The sequence below is a fragment of the Pelophylax lessonae genome (assembly GCF_965119305.1).
Source record: "Pelophylax lessonae genome assembly, chromosome: 3".
NCBI classification, from domain to species: domain Eukaryota; kingdom Metazoa; phylum Chordata; class Amphibia; order Anura; family Ranidae; genus Pelophylax; species Pelophylax lessonae.
The window spans coordinates 10,748,548-10,761,635 of NC_138770.1; the positions used below are offsets into that span (position 1 = coordinate 10,748,548).

General features: G+C 45.1%; 2 protein-coding genes and 1 pseudogene across 3 annotated transcripts in view; 1 reads left to right on the forward strand and 2 right to left on the reverse strand.

Moving 5' to 3' along the window:
- The window catches only part of LOC309550692 (uncharacterized protein), a 388,598-nt gene that overhangs the window by 116,606 nt on the left and 258,904 nt on the right, over positions 1 to 13,088 (reverse strand). The window lies entirely within an intron of this gene.
- The window catches only part of LOC309550706 (uncharacterized protein), a 1,733,163-nt gene that overhangs the window by 35,798 nt on the left and 1,684,277 nt on the right, over positions 1 to 13,088 (forward strand). Inside the window, exon 7 of the mRNA XM_082251040.1 lies at positions 3,704 to 3,931. Within this exon, the coding sequence (XP_082107166.1) occupies positions 3,704 to 3,931 (228 nt within the window). The remainder of the gene's footprint in view (positions 1 to 3,703; positions 3,932 to 13,088) is intronic.
- Positions 7,839 to 8,490, reverse strand: LOC309548709 (small ribosomal subunit protein uS3-like; annotated as a pseudogene). The gene has a single exon. The product of its transcript is annotated as a small ribosomal subunit protein uS3-like (transcript).

Below are 13,088 nucleotides of genomic sequence, written 5' to 3' on the forward strand. Positions count from 1 at the left end.
CACCGCCCATAGGTGTGCGCAGCCTATTGCATTAGGGTGTGCACCCCAAAGTTGAAATACACATGCATGTGTTTGCCTACATGTACATGGCCCCGATACATTACTCTCCCTGCTGGCAAAGAGAAATAGAGCAGAGCAGGTGCGAGGGAGATCTTTCCCATCTCCTCACTGGCAAACAGAGCGATAATGCTATGTGCCCTAGGTGATTAGGGTGTGCCCAGGTACACCAGGCACACCCTGTGCGCACGCCTATGACACCGCCACATCCACCACCACCTCAACCTCCCTCCTACTCCTTATGGGCCTCGTCCTTCAGAGATGAAGAACATTGTTTTATTTTTCTGTTTTTTTTTGTTGTTTTAAGTTATTTCCCTATCCACATTTGTTTGCAGAGCACTTGCCATGCTCTTAACTACGTTTTGCTGCCATTTGCAGCACTCTAGCCCTTTCCATTGGTGTTTTAGAGCCATTTTAGTGCCTTAAAGTTCGGGTCCCCATTGACTTCAATGGGGTTCGGTGTCCGGGAAAAGTTCGGTAAAAGTCCGGGACACGGACCCGGACTTTTTTTTAAAGTTCGGCCGAACCCGTCGAACACGGACATCTAGGTGTCCGCTCAACCCTAGAAGGACGCAACGGCCGGCTTCCCACTTCTTAACAACCTATTGACTGTGCGCTCGGCGGGATGTAAATAGTACAAAAAATGAAAACACAGAGCGCACAGAAAATTCGGGTGATCGGTGAAGTTATCCTCCACCCAAACCGCTCGCCCATCCCTAGTGGTGTTTAGAGAGAGGGAGAGGATTGTTGGAGAGGATGCATGGAGTGCATCGGTGGGAGAATACAAGACTGAGGGTGTTGTCACCAGAGTGAGTAGAAGCCTCTATCCATTGTGTATCCATTGCTTCAGGCCAAATGATGAGGTTAGACTGAGAAGTTTGGAAGTAGCAGAAGTGTTCGTAGTAACAGGGATGTTGAAGTCTCTGAGAATTATTGTGGGGATTTCAGAAGAGAGAAAGTAGGGCAGCCAGGCAGAGAAGTCATCAAGGAAAGTTAATACCGGTCCAGCGGGCGGATAGATCACAGCAATTCTAGAGGAGATTGGAGAAAATAGACGTATACAGTGAGCTTCAAATGATGAGAGGGAGGAGAGTGGAGAACCTGGAAGGAGCTCTGTGAGGATAGGATTTAGATTTACACCTACTTCATTCATCTTATGGTGTTTATCAATAAATTACCTAAACTGATCCATGTGCAAATTCATATACAACATAAAGTGCTTTGTGCTCAAGATGCTGTTCCCTGCAGATCCACTGCTTCTACTTTACACCTACTTCATTATCTTATAATGTTTTCTATAAAGTAAAAATTTGTGCAAATTCATGTAAACATACAATATTTTTTGCTGAATATAGTGTTCTCTGCAAGTCCACTGCTTCCACTTTGCATCTACTTCAAGGAAGTTTTGTTGCTCCATAAAAGTCCACAAATGAATGAAAAGTTGATAAGGTGTGAAAGTTCTCCGTGCTCCAAACTGTGCCAGCTGTAGTGTAGCCACGCCTTCTTCCACCTCTTACACACGTGATGGTGAGGGCGCCCCCTTAGTAGTGCTTCCCTACTCACCAGAGCAATATGACTCCCAGCTTTTCAGCTACCAGAGTCACAAACATCCTTCACACTCTCCTCACCTCCGATGGCAACGGAACTGGATCCTCCTCGCTCACTCCTGCAAGTCTGCTGCGCTTTCTGTCAGTCTCCCTCCTAGACTCGGCTTCCTCCTCCGACCGCTGTTCCAGCAGGAGCTCCGCCTCTTCATACACACTCAGGGAGGAGAGAAAGGGGAAGGATATACAGTACATACACACACAGCACAAGGCCGTGTTCACACTACCAGACGGTTCTCAGGGCTGCAGTTCCTCTGAGCTCCACAAGGTGGTGATCTCACTTCTACCCAGACAGGAAGTCTCTATGGAATACAGACAGGAAGTGATGTTAGGTAAAGAGGACGTTCCATAGAACGTAGAGGGAGACACTGCAGGATCTGGCGGCAGAGGAGGTAATAAGTCGATTAACCCCTTCAGGGAGGATCAGTTGATGATTAATATATCTTGCTTCCAAAGCTGACCATACATGGATGGAAATGTGACCGATCCCTGCTGAACCAGCTGAATTTCCATGTATCTATGGTCACCTCCCCTCCCCCTCATCTCCGTCATTATGTAAGTCATACTGAGATAATCTCCCATTGGCTGAGCAATATTCTCATTTGCCTCTGAGCTGCTTCTTGCTATTCCTCGTCCTGCCTGTTGTTTCCTTGGATTGATTTTCTGTGTAGTGACCCCGGCTTCATCTCTTGGATGCCCTCGTCTGTTGCTTGTCCTGACCTTTATCCTGATTCCTGGATCTCCTCCTCATCTCTCCTCCATATCCTCTTACACAGCTTTTCTCCACACCTGCAGTGACCCTGGGGGGTGGAAACTTGGCACCAACATGCAGAAAAATCCATCCCCACCATTAGAAGCTCTGGAGAAAATTGTCTGTTATTTACACTCCGTTCCTCCGCACGTCACCTGCTCACATGAGAGATTACTTTCACAGTTTCCTGACAGATCTCTGTATGGTAAAGGTCAAAGTTTACTCTTCATTTTAGGAGAAGTGGGAGGCACCCAGGAACAATGATTTGGTTTGCACAGGATCCTCATTTAGAGGGCCCCTCAAATCTCCCCATCTAAATGTCCCTCCATCCAGAGTCTATATGTCCTATGACATCACACTGACCTCACAGCTCCTCCCCCCAATGTCCCTCCCTCTGTCTTTTTTTTTCTCATGCTCTTAGGATGTGGGCGGACCCTTGGCATCCTCATTAGCAAAGTGGGACTGTCGGTCCTGCGTTGTATGTAATGATGTCAGAATGCCTGCAACAAGCTTTTACTCTGCGTAGTGTGGGGGTCCTGTGTGGGTAAATTATACCTCAGTTTGAGGTGGGGCTTTAATCAAATGGAAACCTGAATGGAGAGGTGAGGAGGATTCTGGGATTTTAATTTGATTTTACTATTTGTGTTCAGATCTAGAGTTTTCCTCCTGTGAAGTCTGGAGATCATATGACCATCACATTGCCTCCACCTCCCTCCCTGATAGAATAGAGAAATACAAAGAAGATTCTAGAAGTCACCAGAGAGATCATCGAGGAGAGGTGAGCGGTGCTGGGAATTCTGGGACATTATCCAGTAACAGACAAGGGATGTGTCTGGATGGTGACTGTATCATTGTGTGTGTCAGGTTCCTATAAGGTGTCAGGATGTCACTGTCTATTTCTCCATGGAGGAGTGGGAGTATTTAGAAGGACACAAGGATCTCTACAAGGACGTCATGATGGAGAATCAGCCGCCCCTCACATCACCGGGTAAGAGGAGACTTTATTGTAAAGGAGAGAGCAGTACGGAGGATCCACCTAGATCCCCCATCATCTGATAAACACATAGAAACAATGTATTCAGTCAGTGTGTGTGTTTCCTACAGATGGATCCAGTAATGGGAACCCACCAGAGAGATGTCCCCGTCCTCTGTATTCCCGGGATTCCACACAGGAAGGTCACACCATCCCCCACCATCATCAGGTAGATGAGGAACAATCACTGATAGTATCATTAGGATCTGTACATTATCTGCATTGTTACCATTGATTTCATTTTTATTATATATTCAGAGTGGAAACCTGAGAGATTCTAAAGTTGAGGTTAAAGAAGAGATAAAAGAGGAGGATGATGAGGATGGGGTGATGGAGGAGTCAGAGTTTCTAAAGGAACACAAAGATCTGTACCAGGACACCATGGTGGAGTCATCCAGCTACAGAAACCCACCAGAGAGATGTCCCCGTCCTCTGTATTCCCGGGATTCCACACAGGAAGATCACACCATCCCCCACCATCATCAGGTAGATGATTGACAATTATTGGTAGTTCTGATTTATATACAGTATGTTTGTTACAATGAATGTTTTATTATATCTTTCAGAGTGGAAACCTTGGGGATGATAATATTGATGTTAAAGAAGAGTATAAAGAGGAGGATGAGGAGTATGGAGTGATGGAGGAGTTTTCAGAAGGACACAAGGATATGACGGAGCCACCTAATACCAGGAACCCACCAGAGAGATGTCCCCGTCCTCTGTATTCCCGGGATTCCACACAGGAAGGTCACACCATCCCCCACTGTTACAAGGTTGGTGAGACAGAGATTATAAAACACAGACTCATGGAGACAATGTGTGGATTTTTTATGTGATGTCACAATAATAAATCTTATATTTTACAGATGATATTCTTTCATTTTCTTAATTTAGAGTGGAGATCCAATCGATATAGAATTTGAGGTTAAAGCAGAAGAAGAAGAGAGGTATGTGAGGGATGATCAGCAGTCTATGGAGGAGGATGGAATAACGGGGACATTTATAGAGGAGGACACTCCTACAGAGATCAGCACAGGTGGGTCATTAACACTAAATACATTCCTCCACCCATACTGCTCACTGATTGGTCCAGAGTAGGGCGGGGACTGGGTGATATCAGCCTGTAATCCCCTGGTCACTTTCCTGAGCTGTGTTCCCCGTCCTGTATTCCTGTATTTCTCTCGGATAATCTTCCTTCTCTGTGCTGCAGACACAATTTATGTCTCTAGACTGGATTTATGGAGATTCTGGGGTTCAGCTGGCAGCAAAATGTTCATTTTCACCATAGACGTTACTAGACTTAAGCACCTGGGGTATGTACTTCGGGTCTTCTGACCCATGCCCGGGTCTAGTAAGATCTCTGACAGAACAATTTTCCCAGGATTACTTGCTCTGTTATTTGCTGGCTGTGCTGGGTGGAGGGATATGTCTGTATAGTCTCACACCCAAGTCACTGAGTGCAGTCTCAGGAGATGGGAGGCAGCGGTGTGGGACCTCTGCAACTTGTCTCATGTAAACATTTAGAGTGGGTGTAAACCCTCCATATACCCAGTGAAGTGATACACAAGAATCAAACAAATCCTCCTACATAAGTTGTACCCCTTTATCTGCATTCCTCTCTTTACATCCGTCCAAAGTCCAGAATTTAGACAGTTTGTCTGAGCATTTAGAAAAAAGGGGAGGGGGATCTGAAGTTACAGCTTGTCTTAAATAGGGGCTACTATGTTATGTTAGTTTTTGGCTGGGCTGTACTTAGCTCAGACTGATTGTTCAGTTTTTCGCCTGGTTTTTCCCTAAGCTTAAGCTGAGTTGTGATTTCTCACTGTGACCAGTAGATGTCACCGCTATCACTGGACATAGTATGACATTTCACCAACCAAACTAAAATGATAATAAACCCAAAACCAAAAATGTCATACATTGCAGTTTACCAATCATTAGATGTGGTGGCTGCGTTACTTTTCTTTTAAAGGCTTTTCCCCTCTGTTTTCACCTGGTCACACCTTCTGTATTAGAGCGCCCCCACTCTGGAGACAGCAGCATTATCAGTCTGGGGGGGGGGGGGGAGTGTTAGATGTATTATCAGATTTAAAAACAGTAACAAATTAAAGCCAAACTCCATCTCACACTTAAGGCTCCATGCACACAGGGCGTCATAAAAACAAGCTCAAAAGCTGTTTCTTGACGCCGGGAAAAAGCAGCTGCTTTCAGCACGTGCTTTCAGTAGCTTTTTCCAATAGCGTTATTGCACATTTGGCCACAGTAGCTGTTAGCAGCGTTTTTTCTGCCTCCATTCAAAATCAATGGTTCCCTATGGAAAACGGCGTGGTGTCCCCCCAAAATCCATACCAGACCCTTATCCGAGCATGCAGCCCGGCAGGCCAGGAAAGGGGAGGGGACGAGCGAGCGGTGTGGGTGCTTTGGGGCAGGGGGGGCTCTGCACCCACCACCTCAAAGCACCTTGCCCCCATGTTGATGAGGACAAGGGCCTCATCCCCACAACCCTGGCCGGTGGTTGTGGGGGTCTGCGGGCAGGGGGCTCATCGGAATCTGGAAGCCCCCTTTAACAAGGGGGCCCCCCAGATCCTGTACCCCTACCCATTCACCCCATAAAAGGCAGTGTGTGTAAATAACGACAGGAGACGTTTTGGAAAGTTTATTAACAATCTTCATCCCGTCTTCTCCCTCTCCGGTCTTCTGCTCTTTTGCTGTCCGCTCTTCTTGTCTTGTCTTGTCTTCTCCTTGAGGTGGGGGGTGCAGAGCTCGCTTGTCCCCTCCCGTTTCCTGGCATGCCGGGCTGCATGCTCGGATAAGGGTCTGGTATGGATTTGGGGGGGACCCCACGCCATTTCTTCGACGTGGGGCTACCCTCAAATTCAATACCAGACCCGAAGGGCCTGGTTTGGAACCTGGGGGGGAACCCCACGCCGTTTTTTTCCCTATTTTGGCGTGGAGTTCCCCCTCAAGATTCTCACAGCGCAAGTCGCGCCGCAAGTCGGATCATCTTGATCCGACTTGCGGTGCGACTTCCATTCAAATCAATAGGCTCCCATAGGGAACCATTGATTTTGATTGGAAGAAAAAAAAACGTATAACGTGGCTTAACGCACGTTAAGCCACGTTATTCAGCCTTTAGCAGCGTCAGACGTTTTTACAGCTTGACGCTGCAGTTCCAGAACGCACAGTTCCTGGGTTTTTTTGAGCTGTAAAACGCCTATGCCACTTGGAGCTCCTAAAAGCTCTATGTGTGCATGAGGCCATAGAATAACATGGATGGGCGTTCTGCAGCTGCAAAAAAAAACGTCTGACGCTGCTAACAGCAGCTCCAAAAACGTCCAGTGTGCATGAGGCCTTATAATCATTTACAGCAAACAGTTTTTTCCCTTTTGGGATAAAAGTTTTACAAGAATAAATAAAAGCTGATCATTGTAAGCACCCCTGTCAGTGGTAAATGGTCTGCCCCATCCCAGTAACTGATACATTCTGCTTTAGAGTTGGAGCTTTTATAGAACAGATTTACTGGCCAGATCACCAGATGAACATATAAGAAATCCTAAAAAGGAAAACTAACATCAAATCTAAGAATCAATAATCTCCAATATAATAAATATTTTCTTTGGGTTTAATGTCTTACATTAAGAATATTTATATTTTTCTGTCAGCCAATCCAGTAGGAGGTTTATGTCACTGGTGCATGCTGGGGGAAGAAATACATATTTAGGACAGGCCATGTGCTCGCTCTCTTCCCCTGGGATGAGGTGTAGGGAGAAGCTGCTGGATGGAGCTCTGCTGTTCGGTCCATTAGCCTGTTTTGGGGTCTAACATGTGCTGAAGTGGTTGTGAAGCTGTCCTGCCTGGTCTGGAGGAAGCTGTGCCAAGGAGGAGACCCAGGGGAGGCCCCTTGCTGGAAGGAGCCATGAAGAAGGCCGGTCTCTAAGGAGGGCCTGATGACTCACTTGGAGGACGCACTGAAATTTGGGAATGTGCTTACAGTGTTGCTCAGTCATCTTATAGGTTCTGACACTGTGAGAGTAGACATTGATCAGCAGTCTGTAAGTGATCTGCCATGGTATCTGAGACCCCCCCCCCCAACCCTCACCTCCAACCCCTCACCTCCTGAACCATTCTGCAATAACACTTTAAAAATACAAAAGAGATTGGCATCCAATAACCTTTCTTGGTCCCGGTATTTATGCCATGGATTCAGCCCTGAGGTGAAATGCTAGCCCGCCCCTGGCTTTTGGAGAAGTTATCCTGCCTTTTGGATGTCGGAGGGATTCTACATTTATATTACACATTACATACTCCTGACCCCTGCACTATATACTATATAATTTTGTTTTTTTATTTTAAAGTTTCTGAGCTGATATTCAAAACCATCACGTCCTGGCTTTCAACATCCTACGTGATCAGGTAGGGGCTTCTTGGGGCCAATCTTGCCACTGGGGTCCCAAGGAAGCATGATCTTTACCTTGATACCCAGCACACCTTGTCTGAGGAGGACATGACGTACAGCTGTGTCCACGTATTAGTTGACTGGGTCTCCACTGTGAATCATCAGGCCATCCACAAATTTCATGGACTTGGCTCTCTGACCTCTCAGTTTGCCGGACACGACCACTTCACAGCCCTTGGCCCCGCTCTCCATGATGAAACGCAGCACACCATAGCAGGCTCTCCTAACAGCCAGTCCTCCCAGGAACTTGTAATGCAGGGATTTAGCCTGAGCGATGGCACACAGACCCCTTGTGGCAACTTTCTCTGCATACAGCTCCACACTGCCCTCAGGAAATCCAAACCTTTTCTGGACTACGGCAGTTAGCTCAGGGATACGGTGCCCCTTCTCACCAAGGATATTCTGGGTCCTGGTAGCCAGAATGATGATCTCAGTCCTGGTTGGGGTGACTCGGACCTCCACACCAGAGTAGCCATCTTCAGCCAGCTCGCAGGTCAGGAACTCGTTCAGTTCAGCTTTGAAGATGCCATCGGCGACAAACTTCCTCTTCTTCAAGATCTGCACTGCCATCTTGCTCCGCGCTGCTGGAAGGAAAAAGCCTGCACTATATACTTTATGTTGTACATTACATAGTCCTGACCCCTGCACTGTATACTCTATGTTGTACATTACATACTCCTGACCCCTGCACTATATACTCTATGTTGTACATTACATACTCCTGACCCTGCACTATATACTCTATGTTGTACATTACATACTCCTGACCCCTGCACTATATACTCTATGTTGTACATTACACACTCCTGACCCCTGCACTATATACTCTATGTTGTACATTACATAGTCCTGACCCCTGCACTGTATACTCTATGTTGTACATTACATACTCCTGACCCCTGCACTATATACTCTATGTTGTACATTACATACTCCTGACCCTGCACTATATACTCTATATTGTACATTACACACTCCTGACCCCTGCACTATATACTCTATGTTGTGCATCACATAGTCCTGAATTCTGCTCTCTCCCCTCTACCCACTGCTATATTTACACATAATATGGATTCTCTTTTGTTACACCCATTTTCTACCAGCTGGACATTTTATATCGGTAGATAGTGACTAGGTGTCCCGCACATCAAGGCGTGGCCTGGCGTACGTCCAGACTGAGACTGCCATTTACTATCATACAGCAGGTCATAGTTACATAGCAGTTGAGGTTGAATAAAGACAATAGTCCATCCAGTTCAACCTTTATAGGTGTGTGGCCGTAATCATCTCTCATACCCCTGAATGTTCTGATCCTTGAGATGTATGTCCAAGAGTGTTTTGAAAGTAGCCATACTTCCCACAGAAAATACCTCTTGTGGTAGAGAATTCTACAATCTTGTAGCCCCAACAGTAAAGAACCCCCCACGTTGCCTGAGGTTAAAACGCTTCTCCTCTAATCGCATTGTATGTCCTCGAGTCCTCATGCAATCCTTGCGACTGAATAGCTTTTTTTCTATGCTGAGATCACCATTGAGGTATTTGTAAATTGCTATCATGTCCCCTCTTAGGCGTCTCTTCTCCAGGGAGAATAAATTAAGCAATTGTAGATGCTCTTCATAATTAAGGTCCTCCAATCCCCTAATTAGTTTAGTTGCCCTTCTCTGGACTCTCTCCAGCTCCAACGCATCCCTCCTTAGGACTGGCGACCAGAACTGGACAGAATACTCCAGATGCGGTCGGACCAGAGTTTTATAAAGTGGAAGGATTATAGTCTTATCTCTGGAATACATCCCTTTCTTTATGCATGCTAATATTCAGCTTTGTAATAATAAGTCGCGCTATGATATGATCAATGGAGATGTAAAGTCCATACAGTCCAAACATAAAGTAAAGATGTAATCCGGAACCAGGAACCCCAAAGGGTATAAGCTTACCAGATTGAGGTAAGGTAAAGGCGGTTTCTTTGGATGAACTTGTCACCTTGATAGTAGATCCAGGTCCACGTGAACAGTTAGCTCAATGGTCACAGGATCATGGAAGTAAAGGTAAAAGCGCAATAGCGTAAAACCTTACAAACTAATTTGATTAAACACCCCAGTGTTCGTGAAAAAAAATGAATTCTATTGTGTAAAAGAATAAACCTCCACCGATAAAATTGATCACTGATGACATTGAATAAAAAACATGCAAAATTAAATAATGATGGGTACCCCTTACCAGAGGTGATAGAGGTATAAACCAAATATATAAACGTGTTATAGCTGAAGTCGCCTCTTACCGGACAACTTTAAAAGGAAGGCAAAAAGTGTGAGATTTGCGTGTTGAACCACCACCTTTTATGGCTAGATTCGCCTCTTACCATATGGAATAAGGATTAAAGCAAAACGTGCAGATCACAATTCAGTGTGAATCCGGAGCCGATAATAAAATAAACCAATAGGGGTCGCCTCTTACCAAATACAGGTAATGTTGAGCCTGTATGGTGATCCAGCATCCAAGGATCCGACTCTCAAACTGGGGTGCTGATTTCCTCAAATGGCGGAGGTATTGTCAGTGTTCACCCACGTAAAGAAAAGAGAGGACATCAAGATGGAGGACCCGCTGTCCTATTCTAGAGCAGGCAGCTGCTACAATGGACTCCGGCAGACCTGTGCCCAGAATGACCACATCAAATTTGATGTGGTCATTCTGGGCACAGGTCTGCCGGAGTCCATTGTAGCAGCTGCCTGCTCTAGAATAGGACAGCGGGTCCTCCATCTTGATGTCCTCTCTTTTCTTTACGTGGGTGAACACTGACAATACCTCCGCCATTTGAGGAAATCAGCACCCCAGTTTGAGAGTCGGGTCCTTGGATGCTGGATCACCATACAGGCTCAACATTACCTGTATTTGGTAAGAGGCGACCCCTATTGGTTTATTTTATTATCGGCTCCGGGTTCACACTGAATTGTGATCTGCACGTTTTGCTTTAATCCTTATTCCATATGGTAAGAGGCGAATCTAGCCATAAAAGGTGGTGGTTCAACACGCAAATCTCACACTTTTTGCCTTCCTTTTAAAGTTGTCCGGTAAGAGGCGACTTCAGCTATAACACGTTTATATATTTGGTTTATACCTCTATCACCTCTGGTAAGGGGTACCCATCATTATTTAATTTTGCATGTTTTTTATTCAATGTCATCAGTGATCAATTTTATCGGTGGAGGTTTATTCTTTTACACAATAGAATTCATTTTTTTTCACGAACACTGGGGTGTTTAATCAAATTAGTTTGTAAGGTTTTACGCTATTGCGCTTTTACCTTTACTTCCATGATCCTGTGACCATTGAGCTAACTGTTCACGTGGACCTGGATCTACTATCAAGGTGACAAGTTCATCCAAAGAAACCGCCTTTACCTTACCTCAATCTGGTAAGCTTATACCCTTTGGGGTTCCTGGTTCCGGATTACATCTTTACTTTATGTTTGGACTGTATGGACTTTACATCTCCATTGATCATATCATAGCGCGACTTATTATTACAATATTCTACAGGGTGTGGTCACACTAGAAGTTGCTGCTGTTTCATTGTACTTTTTCTTTAGCGCGGTTAACATCTTTACATTAATATTCAGCTTTGGCAGCTGCCGCTTGACATTGCATGCTATTGCTTAGTCCATCCTCTACCAGGACTCCCAGATCTTTCTCCATTTCTGATTCCCCCAAAGGTTCCCCCTCTAACGTGTATTGTGCTTTTATGTTTTTAGTCCCCAAGTGCAAAACCTTACACTTCTCCACATTAAACCTCATTTGCCATGTCATTGCCCACTCTGTTATTTTGTCCAGGTCATTCTGTAGGATATCTGCTTCATGCTGTGCAGTTATTGCCCTGCCCAATTTTGTGTCATCTGCAAAAACTGATATCGAACTACTGATCCCGTCCTCAATGCTGTTTATGAATAAATTGAACAAGGTTGGTCCCAGGACTGAGCCTTGGGGGAGCCCACTTACCACCCCAGACCAGTCTGAGTATGCGCTATTTATTACCACCCTTTGGACACGCCCTTTTAGCCAGTTCCATATTCAAGAGCAAACCCTGCTGTCGATACCTGCAGACCTTTTTTTTATAAATTAAGCATTTGTGGGGAACTGTATCAAACGCCTTAGCGAAATCCAGTTACAGCACATCCACTGGTCTCCCCATATCTAGCTCACAGCTCACCTCCTCGTAGAATGTTAAGAGATTGGTTTGACAAGCACGCCCATTTGTAAACCCATGCTGATTACTACTGATGATGCTGTTGTCTTTAGCAAACTCTACGATATAGTCCCTTATCATCCCCTCCAGAAGTTTACATACTATCGATGTCAGACTGACAGGCCTATAATTTGACGGGACATGCCTCTGCCCTTTTTTGAATATCGGTATCGCGTTAGCTTTCCTCCAATCCCCTGGTACATCTCCTGTCCTAATACTGTCAGCAAAGATCAGGAACAATGGTCTAGATATAATTTTACTAAGTTCTTTGAGTACTCTCGGATGTACGCCATCCGGGCCTGGTGATTTATTTGTGTTAATTTTATCCAGCCTTTCCCTGATTTCACCCTCTGTTAGCCATAGCGGCAAGTCCTATGTATTACTACTAACCATATAGTCGTGGTCGGTGTACCCCTCCTTTTCCTGTGTAAAAGCTGTCGAGAAAAAAGGCGTTCAGCACAGTTGCTTTTTCAGTGTCCTCTGTAACCATCCTCTCATCATCGTTAATTATGTGTGCAATATGCTCTGCCCTAGATTTTTTGTTTATATATTTAAAGAATTTCTTTGGGTTCTTTTTACTATCCTCCGCTATTTGTGTCTCAAAGTTGATTTTGGCCATTTTGATTTCGTATTTACTTTTCTTATTTGCCTCCTTGTATTGCTGGAAAGCCGATACTGTGCCCTCTGATTTATATTTCTTGAAGGCCAATTTTTTTCCCCTAATAAGTTTTTTAAAGCTACGGTTTAGCCAGCCAGGTTTGGCTTTGTCTCTTCTAAATTTATTTCCCATAGGAATGCACTGCAAGATGCATTTGCTTAATATGTTCCTAAAGCATTCCCATTTTTCCTCTGTGGTAAGGGATCCCAGGGTTTGGTCCCAGTTTACCCTTTCCATCAATGAGTACAATTTTGAAAAGTTTGCCCTTCTGAAGTTTAGGGTTCTTATGT